The sequence below is a fragment of the Pyxicephalus adspersus genome, chromosome 3 (genome assembly GCF_032062135.1).
Source record: "Pyxicephalus adspersus chromosome 3, UCB_Pads_2.0, whole genome shotgun sequence".
In the NCBI taxonomy this organism is placed as follows: domain Eukaryota; kingdom Metazoa; phylum Chordata; class Amphibia; order Anura; family Pyxicephalidae; genus Pyxicephalus; species Pyxicephalus adspersus.
Genome location: NC_092860.1, coordinates 68,379,370 through 68,397,471, shown reverse-complemented (window position 1 = coordinate 68,397,471; position 18,102 = coordinate 68,379,370). Strand labels below are relative to the sequence as shown.

The following is an 18,102-nucleotide window of genomic DNA, read 5'->3' as shown; positions in this document are numbered from 1 at the left end:
CTGCTCCTATACTGGTGCAACCAGATGTGTCACAACCATTTATTGTGGAAGTTGACGCATCTGAAGTAGGGGTAGGAGCAGTCTTATCGCAGGATCCTTCACCTAGTAAATGGCGCCCATGTGTTTTCTTCTCTAAAAAACTCTCTAATGCAGAGAGAAATTATGACGTAGGTAATTGAGAGTTGCTGGCCATTAAGTTGACTCTTTAGGAATGGCGTCATTGGTTGGAAGGAGCAATTCATCCTATTACGGATCACAAAAATCTGGCGTATTTGGAGTCAGCTAAACGTCTGAACCCAAGGCAAGCCAGATGGTCGTTGTTTTTTACCAGGTTCAATTTCATTGTCACCTATCGCCCTGGGGTTAAGAACGTCAAGGCGGACGGCTTTGTCGCGTAGCTTTCCTGGCTGGGGGGGGGGGGTGATTTGGAAGATCCTGGTCCGATATTGTCTGAAGGGGTAGTAATATCCGCCCTTTATCCCGATCTTAATTAAGGCAGAGGTATTGGAGGCCCAGGGAGATGCACTGGATTCTTGTCCTTTGGGAAAGTTGTTTGTTCCTTACGAATTACGATCTGGGAACAGATCCACGGTCGATCTCATCTCTCGTAGATTCTGGTGGGTACTCGTCTGGGGGTACAATTGTCCTTCTCTTTGGCCTTTCATCCTCAGTCGAATGGACAGACTGAATGCACTAACCAGAATCTGGAGATTTATTTGAGATGTTTTGTCTCAGAGAATCGCGAGGAGTGGTCTTCATATTTGTCTTTGGCCAAGTTTGCCATAAAAAAACGTAGGCAGGAGTCCACTGATAAGTCGCCGTTTTTGGAGGCATATGGGTTCCATCCCCAATTTGGCACATTTTCTGGTACTGAGACTTCAGGCATTCCTTAAAAGAAAGATTTTCCTCTTCTTTGTTATCTATTTGGCATAAAATTCAAAATAATTTAAAAAAGATGGACAACAAGTATAAACGTATGGCTGACAAGAGACGTATGAGTGGTCTAGACCTAAGAGTGGGTGATTCTGTGTGGCTGTCCACAAGAAACATTAGGTTGAAAGTACCTTCTTGGAAGTTGGGTCCAAGGTTTATTTGTCCATATAAGATCTCCGCCATTATTAACCCGGTTGCCTTTTGTCTCGAACTTCCACAGGCGTTAAAGATTCATAATGTGTTCCATAAATCACTGTTGAAGAGATATGTCGAACCAGTGGAACCGTCTTCCTTGCCTCCCCCTCCTGTCATGGTGGACGGTAATCTAGAATTTCAGATTGCCAGGATACTGGACTCCCGAATTCTCCGCAGATCTCTCCAGTATCTCGTTCACTGGAAGGGGTACGGTCCGGAGGAGAGAATGTGGGTTCCAGCGACCGACTTAATGATAGTCGTCTAGTGAAAGCTTTCCACAGGGCTAATCCGGATAAGGTCGGTCCTGGGTGTCCGGAGGCCACTCGTAGAAGGGGGGTACTGTCATGGTCCATTCCGTGACTGAGGTTAGAAGATCTGTGAGACAAGGTGCACGTGAGGTTATCTGACAGTCTCTTTGTTTTTACTTGTTTCTGTGTTGTTGTTTGTAATGACCACACCCCTTGAATCAGCTGCAGCTGATGGTAATTACTGCTCCTCCATTTAGTCTGGCCTCACACTTCATGCTATGCGGTTGATATTCACTTCTGGGATGTGAAGAGCTGGTGTGTTGTCCTCTCCAGAGTTCCTGCTTCTCTATTTGCTATTAAGATAAGTTGAACTACTTTTGGTGTTTTGTTGTTCTTTCGTTGTTACTAGGCCTCAGGGGGACACTGGTTCTTTCATCAGGGAAGGAACCAGTGGTCTCAAGCCCAGTCACTACTCCTAGGGCTATTCAGGGCTACTAGGGCTTAGGTTCCCGTGTATGAGTATTCCCACCATCGGGATATTCATACTGTCAGGAGTTAGAGCTTGGTTAGGGTGTCTGTAAGGGGTGACCATTCCCTTTTCCCTAGCCATTGGAGGCCTAGTCCCTTGTATTTACCTTTCTGTTTCCCTCCCCTCCCTATTATCCGTGACAAGTTCTCTTTTAGGAGAGCCAGAAGAGGATTTGATCAGTTGATGTTAGGGTACACTTATTCATTTTAGGTCCAGTAAGGGCAGCAAATTTTAAAGGTGATGTAATATGCATATGTTCTGCCCTTCTCATTATCCAAAATAGTTTGACAGAAAGTTAACTTGTCTCCCACTAACCACACGGTGTAAATTCTAGAAAATTGTTTAATGTGTATAATTGAGAAGGAACAAATGTACAGTTCAAACATACTTAAATTCATAAACAGAATAAAGTTGTATAAACAGTCAATATGTAACAGCACACAATTCCTTAAGTTCGTACCAGAACCACATTATCTCAAAAAAATTAACAAAAACACAACAAGATAGTTTTACAAATTTAATTTTTTTTTTACATTTACATTACATACATTTACATACCAACGATGCTTGGATAGGCTTGAATAAAACAGAGATGTGGATGCATCAGCAGCAGTAAAAATGTGTATGTTATAACAAACACCACCTACTTCTTCTAAGCTCTAGGAGATTAAAGCCGCATACACACGTGCAATTCTTGTCGTTGGAAAGGATCTTTCACGATCCTTTCCAACGATAAGAACCGCAAGCAGCATGGAGCAGCACCCTGCTGCGCGCTCTCCCCCTTCCCTTGCATTAGGACCACTCATCGTTCATCGTCCGTGGATCCGCCAGGACGGATCCACGGACGATGAACGACCTGGGCTGTACACACTCCAGATTCTCGCCCGATATCTGGCCGATGCCGATTATCGGGCGAGAAAACATTGTCATCAAATGCAGACAAAGAAAAGCATATTGCAATAACAAGAGTGCCCTATTGCGAAAGCAGAACTATTTCTATATAAACTATATACATAAACAAAAGCAAACTGTTGGTAGACATTATACAAATGCTGGGCAAACAGCAGTACTTTTGATGAAGCAGATACACATGTATCTACTGGCATAATGAATTAGGAACCTAGTCACTGCTTTTTAGGGTATTGTAGTATAGCAAAATCAGATCATATTATAAAATAATTTTATTGAATGATACCATGGCACATATAAAGGGGAACAGCACAGTAATAACAAAAAACATTGAAAAAGTAGATCATTAGGTCTACAGTGCAAACATGTAAAGCCCATTATCCTGCATGTTTTGGGCCTGTGGTTTAGTGAAGAAAAACATTTACCTTTAAGCCTAAAACCTAATACATGTAGTCCCCATGTAACATACGAGATAGGGACTGTAGGTTTGTTCTTAAGTTGAATTTGTATGTAAGTTGGAACAGGTACAATATTTTAATAAATGCAATTAGGACAGATGTTTGTCTCAACATAATATTAGGCAGCATAGTGTCAGTTACTATATAAAATCCTCACTGTGAGTTAAAAAAAACAAAAAACTTTATGGAACCTAAACATTCATTATCTTCTGGAGCAAGCTGTGCTTTGATATGCAAAAAGAAACAACTGCAGAGTTTGTCTTGGTCATTAAAGAGTTACAAGATGTTGCTCAAATGTGTTAAGCAAAGGATTTCTTCTGCAAGTCATGCAAACTGCCCCCTCCCCCCATAAAGCATTGACTCCCTGCAGGTTGGTTCTAGTCTTTACCCACTTCCACCTTCCCCTCCCCCCCCATGTCTACCACCTTTTTTTTTGTGTTTACTTATCGTGTGTACTTGGTAATTTCCTTAATTAGAATAGGACTCACTGTAAAATCATTTTTTCTGCTTTCACTGAAGGAAACTGTATTGAAAGACACCCAAAACAGCCCTCTAGTTGTTTTGTTATGACTGTTTGCTGTACATTTTTTTCACTACTGGCAGCTTGTGTAGTGGTGCTTGGCAACATAACCCTATGATCACAACCTATTAGACCTCCGTGGTCCTTCAATATATGCAGATAAAAGGATTTTATATAGGTTACTAATAATTTAACTGTATACTAACTGCATGCTGCAGTTGTGTTTTTCCAGAAATAAATAGAAATTAGAAGGATCGTGTGAGATTTAATTCCCAGTTCCTGCATTTACTTTTCAGTTTTTTTTGCTTTTTGTATTCCTTTACTGAGGAAAAACTCTCAACCCAAATCCCAAACTCTCAACCTCCACAAATTGTAGTCAATAGACAACCGAATCCTCTTCAAAAAGTACTTAAAAAAGTTCTTTTTATGTAAAGTAAATGTTTAAAGTAAATTTTATGTTATATTCTGGTATATATTGTTATTCTTTTTTTTTGTGTTTTGTAGCATTTGATTGGTCTGTGTACCATGCACCTACACTCTGGGCTCGTGTGGTTTTTCCTTGTGATTATGAGAGGTCTTGGAATGTCTGTTTTTCCTGAGGAAGCAGAACCAATCATCAGAGTTGGCACTGAATGTGAGTCTCATTCTTTCAACAACCTTCCAATAATGATATTTATATTAATATGAAAAGAGACATAAATCAAATCTAAATGTATATGGCTGGAAAGTAGATAAGAATCAAATAACTGTTGTTAAAAAAATGAAATCAGTGTAACAGGCAAATTTTTTTGTGACTCCTTAGAGTTAGAGTATGTGACTATTAGTACTATATTGAAACAAACCAAAGGGGAAATTGGAGGAGCAGACATATGGGTTGAGACTAGCTTGTATGAAATTGGTGTGTCATGCTGTAACCAGGTGCAAATCTCCAAGTTTGTTAGGGATTCCATATTCATCTTTCAAATACAGATAGTACGCAGGTTACATACGAGATAGGAGGGTTGTTCTTAAGTTGAATTTGTATGTAAGATGGAATAGGTACTTTATTTTAATGAATGCAATTAGGACAGATGTTTGTCTCAACATATTTTTAGACAGCATGGTGTAAGTTACTGTATAAAATCCTCACTGTGAGTTACAAACTATTACAAACAAAGCAAAAAAGGAGTCCAAAAAAGAGTTAAAACCAATGTTAAAACCAATTCTGTGTTTGATGTGATTATGTATATTTTTCCTTTTCAGGTATTTAAAGCTTAGTAGCCTCCCTGTGCTGCGGAATGTTTGCTTATCACCAATTTCTTACCCTTTGTCGGTAATTTTATTTATTATTAATAATAAAGAACTAACATATTACGCAAAATGACAAATCTAAATAAAGAAAAGGACAAACAAGAACAATAGAGCTTGGTGGAGGAGAGCAGTACACAATAGAAATAGGACATTTGAGAAAAGTGGTAGCAAGCCAGGATGGAGATGTACGTTTTAGAGAGTGGGCTCTAGAGAAGCTCTAGAGAAGTCTTGGAGCAATGCAAGGGAAGAAGGTATGTGCAAGGAAGTCATTAGAAGATCATTAGGAAAACAGAGAGGGTGGCTAGGATGTACATGTGTATCAGGTCTGATATGTAGGTGGGACAGGAGCTTGTTTTTTTAGGGTACATATAGGTAGGTGAAGCAGAGATTTGCAAGAAGGTAATATATGAAAATCAATAGTAAGGATAAATAGGTCAAGCCCATTTTATATTCTTCCAAGGTGCTCTGTACTCATCTATCCCCTATCAAATTTATTTGTTAAAATGAAGAAATATATCTATACCCATCACACCCAAACATCATCTTTTTTCAGGAAAGGTATTTAAAAAACGTGGCCACCTACACCTTCTGGGCTGTTGTATGGATGACATCTACACAAATAAAGATTGGTGGCCATTTATTTCAGTAGATATCTGTCATACTAACTCTTAGAAACCTACAAAGACATTTGCATCAGATACCTAAAATAAATATACTTGCCACGATTTACTTGTTACTCAGAATATGCTTTTACTGGGGCAACTGCACTTCATACAACTTACTCAGTGGCTATTGGTCACTGCTAGAAAATATATATCCCACATATTGAGATTCTTATTTATGATGCAGTGTTTCCTCCATTCATAAGGCAGGATTCCATCCTGTTTTTTTTACTCTGATCCTGCCACCATTTACCTGCGGAGTTACAAGAAATTATAGGGGACACTACTTATCAATCGACTGTCCCTCAGATTCCAAAAATTGCCTGAATAAGAAACCTAAACTATTCTCATTCATATTGAACATCAAGAAATTCCATGGACCTGGAGAGCAACAATTTGTTTCCTGATTTTTTCTAGTACAGTTTACTCTATTAGCATAAAATCGGCTAATATTGATCAAAAAGCATTACTATTATCTACAGAACCAAGTTTCTAGACATCTGAAAATCTGCTACCTAATAGTATACTCAAAAACATTCTACATTCTACATAGCCCGTTTAACATACATGTCCTTCTATTAAACACTATTAAACACACCTCCCTGGCGATATGAACATTAAGTATTTTTAAATGTAAAAGCGGTACATTTATCTCGGCCAGGACACTATCTGCATGGAGTTTGTAGGTCCTCCTCGTGTCGGTATGGGTTTCCTCCCTCAACCCAAAAACAGATGTTTATTGGCTTCCCCACAAAATTGACCTTAGACTGTATTAATGACATATGACTATGGTAGAGACATTAGATTGTGAGCACCTTGTGAGCATTGTTGGACAGCTAGTGGCATGACTATGGACCTATGTACAGCGCTGTGTAATATGATGGTGCTTTATAAATACTGTGTAATAATATTATTATTATTATAATATATATATATATATATATATATATATATATATATATATATATATAATATATATTATTATAATATATATAATAATAATAATAATAATAATAAATACAACAAGACTAAAACAAATCAAAAAATTGCTAACTGCATGGGAGCCATCAAAACATTGATACATTTGGCCTGATTTAATAACCCCCCTAGCGGTTATCCTGAGTGTGACTTGGGGTGGATTTTACTTGCAAAAAGTGGTAATCCCGAGTCACACATGGGGTCACTTTTAACTAAAAAAAACCCACTTACCTTGTACTGTCTCTGTCCCTCGGCGTGCTGCTGGTCCCCGCAGGTCCTGGGGACACGTCCTCCTCCGATCTCCAGCCGTCAAGTGCAGAGACGAGATCTACGGAGTTTCCAGGTGGCGTTGGTACATGCGTTGGTGGGGGCGGGAGGATTGGCAGGAAATTTAAATAATTTTGTGTTGGATTCAATACAAAATAGCTGTATTGAGTCAAATATATATATATATATATATATATATATATATATATAATATTTATATAATTTTATAATATATATATATTATATATGCTACTATACAGTTACATTGCATGTTTGAACATTTTTTTTATTTATGTTTTGTTATTTAAAGTTTATTATTAAATTTAATAAATATCAGTGAGTTATGCCTAAGAATTACAACCTACAATGAAAAATACATTTCAATGCAAAAAATTGTAATGCTTTTTGCATGTAAATTTTGAGGGAATTAGACTGCTAGGGAGGTTAAAGCTCTCCAAGGCTGGAGAGGATACATTTTAATCTGTGATGCTGGGTTATTCAGCAAACCTGGAATGTTTTTTTTCTCAAAGTCATTTCCTAGCAAATGTTTTGAATACTGGACCAAATCCATTCCAGGTTTGCTGGATCACCCAGCTTCACTGATGAAAGTGTATTCCCTCCAGCCTTGGAAAACTTTAATAAATCAGGGCCATTGACACAGAAAGCAGATGGTATTAAACAGACCTTATTACTGAAACTACTGAAAATAAAAATAAAGTGCTTGTACTGTTAGAAGCCTGCTTTAAAAGTCTGCTGTTTGCCAGTATGATTATCCTCCTGATACGACAGACATTAGTAGTGTACCCCAAGAATTTTCTGTTAATCTCTCAGTTACGGTAATGTTGGCTGAGAACCACTCACACACAGTCTGATCAAACCTGCTTCCTTCCTTGTCTTTCAAATTCAGATTCTGGTAAAATCAGATTTTTTCAGTGACAAAAATAGGAAGATAAAAATAGCATTTAGGTGGATCATTTTGTTAGCCTACATAGAAAACCAAACCCCCCCCCCCAGATATTCTATTATTTACCTTGTCACTGGCCCACCAGGTGTCTAATGACTACTATATAGTATTTATATTGACAACAGGTAGCGATGATGTCATGGAAATCTATTGCTTTTGTTTCAATCTTTTTTAGTTTTCTGAAAATAATATAAACATACAAAAATTAAAGATAAAAACATATAATGACTATTAACTTAGTTAACTACTAAGATTTATAAAATCAGTACATCTTCATACATACGTATACATTCAAAACGTGTATATGTAAAGCCCAATTAGGGATTTTAGTGGGTTATCACCTCTGAGATGATCCTCTGTCCCTACAAAATAGGGGTATTAGGCTCTGTGAAACTTCCAGAGATTCAGAGGTCCAACCTTTAATATTAAGGATCTAAGAAACATATACCCCAAAGGGAACAGTATCATTTTCATATGTATGTGTATTGGCAGTTTACACGGTTTGCATGGTTTAATTTGTTCCCATCCTTCCTGATCCCATGAGCCTGTCAGATGTCCCATGAGCCTGTCAGATGTTTTCTTTACTTTAAAACTTTTAAACCCAGTTATATTCTATGTGTCATGAAAAGCATCTAGCTTTTTTTTTTTTTTTAAAGCAATTTATAGAACATTCTAAAACTACTTCCTGAGGAAACGAATCCCACATTTTCACAGGCCTTACTGTGAAGAATCTCTTCTTTTTGTGGAGATTAAGCTTCTTTTCTTTCAGATGCAGAGTGTCCTCTTGTTGTTTGCAATGACCTTAAAGTGAATAAGTGTGCAGCTAGTTTTTTATATGGAGCATTTGTATATTTATATAGGGTGATCATATTCCCCCTTACATGCATCTTTTCAATGAAGAATAGATTCAGTTCATCTAATCTGTCCTCATAGGTGAGCTCCTTTTATTAGTTTAATTTCTCTTCTCTGCAGTTCCACAATTTCCTTTTTGTGAACTGGGGCCCAAAACTGAACTTGACTAATACTAGTACAGGAGTAGTCTCAGTCTCTGCAATCTATACTTTTTTTAATACAAGGAAGTACTTTGCAAACTCTATAATATTTATAAATTTGTTAAACAGTAATGCCCACAACACTGAACCTTGGGTGTTAAAGCCAGTTCTCTATCCATATACAGATTGATTTTTCTAAACCTATAGCCCCTAAGGCTGTGTACACACTGGCAATATGTGTTGTTGGAAAGAATCTTTCACAACGAAAGACTGAACGATGCATGAACAAGCACTGTACATATAGCAGTGTTCTGCTGTCGTCTCTCCCTTTCCCCTTCAATATGATCTTTCATTGATCATCGTTCATGGACCCGCTAGGACGAATTCATGATCGGCGAGTGCTGTACACATGCCAGATTCTCGTCCGAGATCAGCCTTGAGGCGATTATCAGACGAGAATCATCTGATGTGTGTATGTAGCCTAACTTGGACAATATTGCCTTCTGTGGGGTACTGTGTCAAATGCTTTTACAAGTGTTTATAAATACTTCTATTTAAAACAAATTTTTACAGAGTAACTAATACAAACCTCCAATAAAGCATTATGGGCCAAGAACTTTATATTGTCACCATTGTTTCACACCCACATAATAACTGATGGCGGTATTGATCTTCGCATTGGTAATAGAGTATACGTGTTCATAAATAATTTTTCTAAATTGGAGATAATAAGGGTGATAATAAACAGGTTGTAATGCCAATTTTCTTGGACCCTTTTGTGTAAAAATGTAGCCATTACTTTTAAACATTTACTGTGTGGATTATTACAATTGAGCACTATATTATTGCCACCAGTATTGTGTCTGTGGGAACACTCATTCCCCCAATAATCTTCAGTAGTTAAATTGTATCCTTTAAGTAAAGTAAACTTGTAACTTGAGGTCTCAAATACATATCAAAAAAGCTCACTGTCATTGCAGACGATAGAACCAATTCCCGTTTACTAACACATTTATGTATTTTGGGAAGGGCAAAAAATTAGAATAATGGAGTGTTTTACAAGAAATAATCTTGTGTTTTTGTCAATTGTACCCTGATTATAAGCTTCCTATTGAATTCTGAATAGAATTTGTCAATTTTATTTTCTGAGATGGGGTAGTACTATTCAGTCTTAATTTTTTTCATGGCACAATTCGTACAAATAGTTGTCCATCTGTCACGTATAACAGGGAGGGGAGGGAAACAGAAAGGTGTATATACTACTAGGCCTCAAATGACTAGGGAAAAGGGAATGGTCACCCCTTGCAGACACCCTAACCTCACCCTAACTCCTAACCGTATGAGCATCCCCTGATGGTAGGAATGCTCATACTCAGGAACCTGGGCCCTACTAGCCCTGAATAGCCCTGGCAGTAGTGTCTGGCTTGAGACTGCTGGTTCCTTCCTCTATGAAGGACCCAGTGTCTCCCTGAGGCCTAGTAAACAACTGAATAACACAAAACACCAATACACCAAAACACCAAAAGTAAAGCAACTTATCTTAGCAGATATCAACAGGAACACAGGATAGCTCAACACTCCAGCTATTCACAACCCAGCAGTGAATATCAACCGCACAGCATGAAGTGTGAGGCTAGACTAAATGGAGGAGCAGTAATGACCAGCACCTGCACCTGATGTAAGGGGAGTGGGAAAAGGGAATGGTCACCCCTTGCAGACACCCTAACCTCACCCTAACTCCTAACCGTATGAGCATCCCCTGATATTAGGAAAGCTCATACTCAGGAACCTGGGCCCTACTAGCCCTGAATAGCCCTGGCAGTAGTGTCTGGCTTGAGACTGCTGGTTCCTTCCCCTATGAAGGACCCAGTGTCTCCCTGAGGCCTAGTAAACAACTGAATAACACAAAACACCAATACACCAAAACACCAAAAGTAAAGCAACTTAGCAGATATCAACAGGAACACAGGATAGCTCAACACTCCAGCTATTCACAACCCAGCAGTGAATATCAACCGCACAGCATGAAGTGTGAGGCTAGACTAAATGGAGGAGCAGTAATGACCAGCACCTGCACCTGATGTAAGGGGAGTGGTCATTACAAACAACAACACAGAAACAAGTAAAACCAAAGAGGATGTCAGATATTCACATATGCAGCTTGTCTGACAGATCCTCAAACTTCTGTCACGGAAGGGACCGTGACACCATCTCTACGATGTTTACCTCCTTATTTGAAATAATTTTATTTTCTTGTACTTTTCGTAACCGGCGCAGGGTTTGTTTCAATGGTCCCCATGGTGGTTTCTTGGGAGTTGTGGGGCTCATTATCTTTTAACAGCTGCTGGTGATCCTGGATTATTAAACTCTCCTGTATATCATGTTAAAACTCATGTAAGTATCAAACATATCCTTTAAGAGTAAATTTCTAGCAAGGACATTTAGATCCTCAATTAATTCAATTTTGTCTATGGTTTGTGTGGGACAAAAAGACTAATCCATTGGGTAAGCTGGCCAGCCCTGTGTGCCCCAAATGACAGTGGGGAAGGGGGAAGAGTTTAGAGACAGCTAAAGAACTTTGCCCTTAATGTTATGTGTATACTAATGCATTCATTTGTAAATCCGGCTGCACCAGCCAAGATTCTGCAAATAATTGAATGTTGTGTAAAACCTTTGTATCTGATCATGGATATGGGTAGCTGGGATTCAATTTCTTTCCTCAGAACCATATCGGTCAACATTCCAATTTTCCTTGAAACAAAACTGGTGAAGGTGGGGAGGTGGTGGAGCAGAATCAGCTGTCGACTTTAACAGAGAGACATCAAAAGACCCTTAAAGGAGCTTGGCAAAACAACCTTCTTTTTTTTTTTTGTTTAATGATATGTATGGTTCTATGAACTTAAAGCGTACCTAAACTCTGAATTTGTATTTTACATAAAAGGGTAGACAACCCTTTTATGCAAGGTAAAAATTCTGTTTGTTTTTTTCAGTGCAACACCCTTTTTTTTTTTTTAATACACTATACAGATCGATCTAGAATCCTGCAAACTCAGGAAAGATGCTTGTGAATTGTGTGTGCTCCTGAGCTTGGCTTATCTTGATTTCATCTTTGTTAATATCACAAGCACATCTTACATCTGACCCTGCTTGAACTCTGCCTGCCCAGACCTTGGATTGTTTCTGACTATTCTTGCCTGCTGCCTGCCTTGACCTCGGATTGTTCCTGACCTGCCTTTGCCTTATCCATATGTACTACGCTTATGGGACCGATCTTCTGTGAATGACCTTTGTCTTGTTTTATGACGACACAATAAAGCTTGATAAAAGGATTCTTGGAGTTGGCTGTGGTTTGTGTGCCCAGGCGCATTACAGTGTATTACTTTACTTTCCAATTTGTTGCAATCTGTGTACACCAGGTCAGACATGCTCATTTAAAATGACTATATAGTTTACCTTGGTGGACAACTCATCTATTATGTTATCTAAGTAAGGAAATTCTGTAAATCATTGTAAGTACAGCCAGTTAGGGATTTCTGACCTAATTTGTTTGACAAATTATTAGCACTTTCTACACCTTTTTCATCTATATACTTTATTTACTGTTTATGAAGTTCCTATGCACCAATTTATGGTATTTGCAGAAAGATTTCCAAGTTGAAAATTCGATAGGATACATAAATGCAAGAATATCATCAATGACGTTCATCAATGAAAATTTTAAAAATTTAAAATAATGCATAGAGCATACAAAGTTTTTCATACATCTGCTTCTGAAGGTGGAACTTGAATAGGAAGGAATGTCCTAAACGGTTTATGCCATATGCTTATTTAGTTAATTATTTTTGGACTTGAATGGGTATTTCAGAATTTGGAAGCCAATAATATTTATAAATAAGGTAACTGGGTATGATTTGCTGATCCAATTTTATGCCTATTTGGATGTTGGGATGACTTAGTGATAACTATTGAGAATAAGGGGATAATAGGTTAAAAACTTGTATGTTTATTAGCAGCTAGAGGCAAGAACTTTCTGACGTGTATATAGCCCAAGGCAGCAATATAGATTTGGATCAGAAAAAAAAAATTAAACTCTGGTTTGATAAAAGCAGGGGTTGATTGCCTCAGGTCAATTGGAAAGAAATAAGTATATTTGTGTAAATAATAGGAGCGATATGATTTCTGAAACACTCACTGGGAAGAGGAAAGATCCATCTTTGGATTCTATATTCATGACAAAAACTCATATATTACACTGGTCAACAAACATTTTCTTACCAAACAGATTAAAGTCATTTTAGGTTATGTTTGATGCACAGATTCCAAATATGGTTGGTTTTTCTAGATTGGCTCTAGTTTTTGAAATATTGTCCTCAATAATAACTCACAGAAAACTAATGAAACATGAAAATTAAGCAAAATTAAACTAGATATGCCTATGTATACAAAATTAATTTTTTTAAATACTTAATGTCAATATATTCTATATTCATTATATTTACAGAACTAATCACAAAAGAGTCATTGAAAAACTCATAGTAGCACCCACATTTTTAAAGTTTAAGCAAGTTTTGTACCAGTTCTTCATAATTTTGTGCTTTATGGTTACCCAAGAAGTTCTTCACAACCATGACATAGCTGTGCCGGGCAGAAAATTCAGTATCAGTCATGTAACTTGTGAAATTTGAATAATTGATCAGTTTACGAATCTGGGGTCCATCAAAGATTCCTGCTTTTAATTTTTTAGTACTCAATCCAGGGAAGAATCTACAAATGTATTTGAAGATATCACCATCCTTGTTCAGAGTTCTAACAAACTGCTTCATTGATCCCAACTTCATGTGTAGTGGAGGCAGAAAAATTTTGCTGTCCAACTTTTGTAGTCACCATTTTTAAATTAACACATATGGATCATTGGTGTTCATGATAGCAAAGCTTTTGTCAGACCATTTTGATATTTCCATATTGTGAGTGACCAATTGGAATTGATGCATAGCAGTTGCCATTATGCAGTAAAACAATTTTCAAACTTTGAGTGGAACTGTCTATGAAAAGCTGCCAGTCTTCTGCTCGGTATTCTGGTACTCCCATATGGGTTAGTAGTCCAGGGATGTTACAACAGTACACAAAGTCTCAATCTTCACTGAAATATGGTAGGAGTGTCACCTCTCTTGTCCTATCAACTGTTATTTTATCTTCCGATTGCAGACAGTTCTTTTCTTTTAGCCTGGATGCTAAAAGTTCAAATGCTTGTTTTGACAGACTTAGGTCACATAATAAATCATTGAGCTCTTCTTAGAACTGCTTGTTTGATAAAACACTTCATTCATATTTACTTCCACTGCTAACTCCTGGATTACACTCCAAACCCTGTTTATCCTCCATGTCGGATACAGGAATATCAGGGAGTGTATGGAACACTGGTATGGGAACATCAGTACCATGCGGCACAGGTTGTCTTGCTGATTCCAAATCAGAATACTCCCACTTGTTTTTCTTGTAACGATTAAAACTTTTTACATTCACAGCACAAAAATAACAATCATAATGATGATTTTTGGGCTCTCGCCATACCATAGGTACACCAAATTTCAAACTTTTCAGTTTTCCATTTTTGCATTGACGTAGACACTCTACACAAGTTGTGCATACCATCTTGGTCCCCCAGTTTAATAGCAAGATATGGTTTCACAAATTTTGTAATGTTTCTTCTCTGTTTTTGCAGAGAATATTCACCACAAATGTAGCAAAATACATAAGGGTCATTTAAACAACTTCTTCTTGAAGAACTTACATTTCTGTAAAAAAAAAATGTATGAATAAAAAGATGGCGAATAAAAGTTTCATGAAAATAATGCTACATTTAATATATAAAATGCAAAACATTGGTGTTAAAAATGATTGATAATAATATGCTGTGTTAACATTTGTTGTTGGTAAAGTTGTCTATTCTGATTTCTGCATCACAAGAACTAGAGCCAATTCAATGAAACTGATGTATTTCTGGATTTAACAGACCTGAAATACACTAAATATATTGAAAAATCCTTGGTAAGTGAAAAAACAATTGTTGAGCTGTGTTATTATTATTAATAATACGCACATAAATGGCACATGAGGAGAAGATACTGTTCAGAGCTTACAATCATACTATTTGCTGAGCCCATATCTAATGATGCATATGTAAGTGGAAACCTTGTTGCTAGGGGCAACACCACAGCAGAAAATACTCAGTCAGCTTGTGAGATAGGCTACAAGTAGGCTATTTTAAGAAGAGAAATTTTGCGCAGCTAAAATGGACAGATGAGGGCTCTTGCCCAAGCAGGAACTCTGTTTTTGGGTTGTTTTTGAAAATAGTTTTTTTACTTCTGATATCTTTGCATTTATAACCCCAGTATCCAGTAGGGAATGACAGTGACCAATCCAGTGATCACAAACAAATCTTATGAAACCAATAACCATTCTAAGGCGTTTGTGGCATGAAGAGGTTGTGACCCCATTAAGAAAGGTGCATGATGAGTTTGGCTTCTGGATGGGAACGTAGAAGGCAAATTTAGGACTGAGAGGGGTGGGGATTGTGGTGCAGCATGTCCCCTCCTTAGCATTCATAGAGTGAGATTGCATTGTGGCCTTTTACCCAGGGCCACTTAGGCAGTTCCACAAATGTGGAGAGGGGACACTGGGGTATCATGTGTAGTAGGGAAGTGTTCTTTATGCCAGGGGCTAGGTCATCCTGCAAAGGATTGTAACATCAAATGATGCAACCTCTGTGGCCAGGAGGATCTTTTTTATGCCAATTGCCCAGAGGCTTTGCACAACCTAGCCCCAGATGTAGTGGATAATTTGATGCATATGGACATGGAAGACGGTGTAAGTGGTTCAGTGAATGAGACCTGGGTGTCTGAAGACATTTCAGTTTAGGGGAGTGTGAATGAGATTGTTCCCTCTGTGTTTGTTGATGCGCCCAATTCTGTTACTGAGGAATCAGTGATCAGAGATCATCAAATCCCCAAACACTTGTGTTGTGACCCTAATTTTGCTCAGTGAGTTTGATGCTGACATTTTGTTTTTGCAGGAGACCTGTACCTTCTTTCTGATTTCTTGCGGCTTAGCCTTACAGTGTAGTTGCAATTTTTTTAAAACTGATGAGGTACCTTGTTGAGGGATTATTGAAGTAGAAATGGGGAGATGTCTGGTCATAAACGCCTTGGTGGAGGGGCAGGACCTGGGCCTTACAAACATCTATGAGCTTCAGACAAAATGGGACATGACATTCTTTCCTTTTACTTCCAAGCAGATTATCTTTGGAGGGCATTTTAACACTGTTAATAGGCCTAAAGACAGGAAAGGTCTCTGGGACAAGCTGGGATATATAGGTCTTTTTTAATAGATGGTTAGACATGCAGGTCTGGAGCATGAGCACATTTTGTGCTACCCAGATGACTTGTGAGAGCAGGGTAGATCGGTTTTTATTAAAGAAGAACCCTGCTTCCTCAGGCCCTAAGGATCATCCAGTGGAGTTGTCTGAGCTCTTTATGCTATCTGTGAATCTGAATGCTTCACATACTCCAATCAGATGGAGGGGTATCTGGAAAATTTATTAAATCAAGAAGTATTCTAAATCAATGTACCACATCCCCTGTTATCTTAAACTTCAACCACAAATACAATAATGTTTGGTGTTACAAATAATACATATGTACAGTCATAACATCTTCAACAATATGATCCCCCACAGACTTAACTGCTGAGCCCTGTTTGCAATTCGGGCAAGGGTCAGGTGAGTGGTATTTTTAATAATCCATTTCCAGAATCAAGGAGGCCTGCCAGTCTTATTGTTTTTTTTCTCAAAAGTTTTACTTTAGCAAGTTCCCTTTCCTCTAAACAAGTTGGTCAAACCTTCTGTGCAAATTATTATAGTGTACATGTTTATCACATTGTTTCTTTTTACCAAGAGTTAACAAGCTCCCAACACTCAGACTCTTACCTGCACCTGAAAAATCCTCAGAGGCTTGTCTAACACTTGTCTTGAACCACAAATACAAAAATGTTTGTATATGGGGATTTTTTTTTATCCTTAATCATACTAACACACATAAGTATAATCTAATAAGAATAACAAATAGCTAAAAGCATAAACATGTCAAACAAATGCATTTGTACAATCAATGTTTAAATTATTTGCTATACAATGGCTTCCTACTAATCTTTAGTCCTAGTTAATTTGTGTCAGTATAGGTCTCTCTGTACTTGACGCATTTCACCTGCTTGGCTTCATCAGAAGAACAAATTTAAAGAACCTTCATATCTCTTTCTAAACAAACAAGATAATACATATTATGCACTGTCATCATACCATCTTCAACAATGTGATTGTGGACCATATACTTACTTTTATACTGAACCTAAAACTTCCCTTAGCTCAAGTGGTGTGGTGTTTGTTCTCGTTATTTCTATTAGTTCCTAAAAGAAACATATATTTACAAGGATACCACATTTTTTTCTACAAAAAAAAAAAAATTTAAAGCAGAACTAATCCAAAAACAAAAAATGTAATCCAGCAGGTCCCTCGATAGCACTGATTCTTCCTGCAATCCGGTCCTGCATTGTCCTGGGATTCCTCTTCATTTTCATTTTCAGAACTAACTGTGCTGTCATCCCTTCTATATTCTCAGGTGTTTCACATAGGTCATATAATTTTTTTTCCAGATAAAGCTTTCTTTTCAATAATTCCAATATCTCTATTTCCAGATTTCCTTAATCTAATCAGTGTGAGCAGGAAAGATCAAGTTCTTCAAATTTGGCTTCATCTAGAGAAATAAAAAAACACAGGGTTGTCTACATCTTACGGAACTGTAAAAATCTGTTACTAAAAGTCATCTTATCTTGTAGATTTTCTGATGACTTGTAGGATTGTCTGCAAATGTTGTAGAATTTTCTAAATTCATTTTTAGATTTGGAAAACATTTCAGCAGCCCACTTTCAAGGTCTTTTTCAAAAACCTGCAGTTTTCTCTCAAATGTTTTGATATCACAAAACATCCTTTGTGCTGTTTTCCCTACACCTTGTAGTTGTTTGTTCAGTATATTGAAGTGTAGTGTAAAATGTGCAAAAAACATCAGGTTGTTATGCCAAGCCGTATCAGTGAGCTGTGGATATT

The 18,102-nt window shown here is 37.6% G+C and overlaps 1 protein-coding gene across 6 annotated transcripts in view; it reads left to right on the top strand.

Annotated features, from left to right (window-relative positions):
• The window catches only part of SEMA6B (semaphorin 6B), a 251,243-nt gene that overhangs the window by 12,539 nt on the left and 220,602 nt on the right, over positions 1-18,102 (top strand). For 5 of the 6 annotated variants that reach the window (XM_072405052.1, XM_072405057.1, XM_072405051.1 and 2 more), the window contains one exon: positions 4,297-4,426. The exons of the other annotated variant lie outside the window; for it this stretch is intronic. In XM_072405052.1, coding sequence (XP_072261153.1) covers positions 4,297-4,426 — 130 coding nt within the window. The remainder of the gene's footprint in view (positions 1-4,296; positions 4,427-18,102) is intronic. 6 annotated transcript variants of the gene reach the window in all.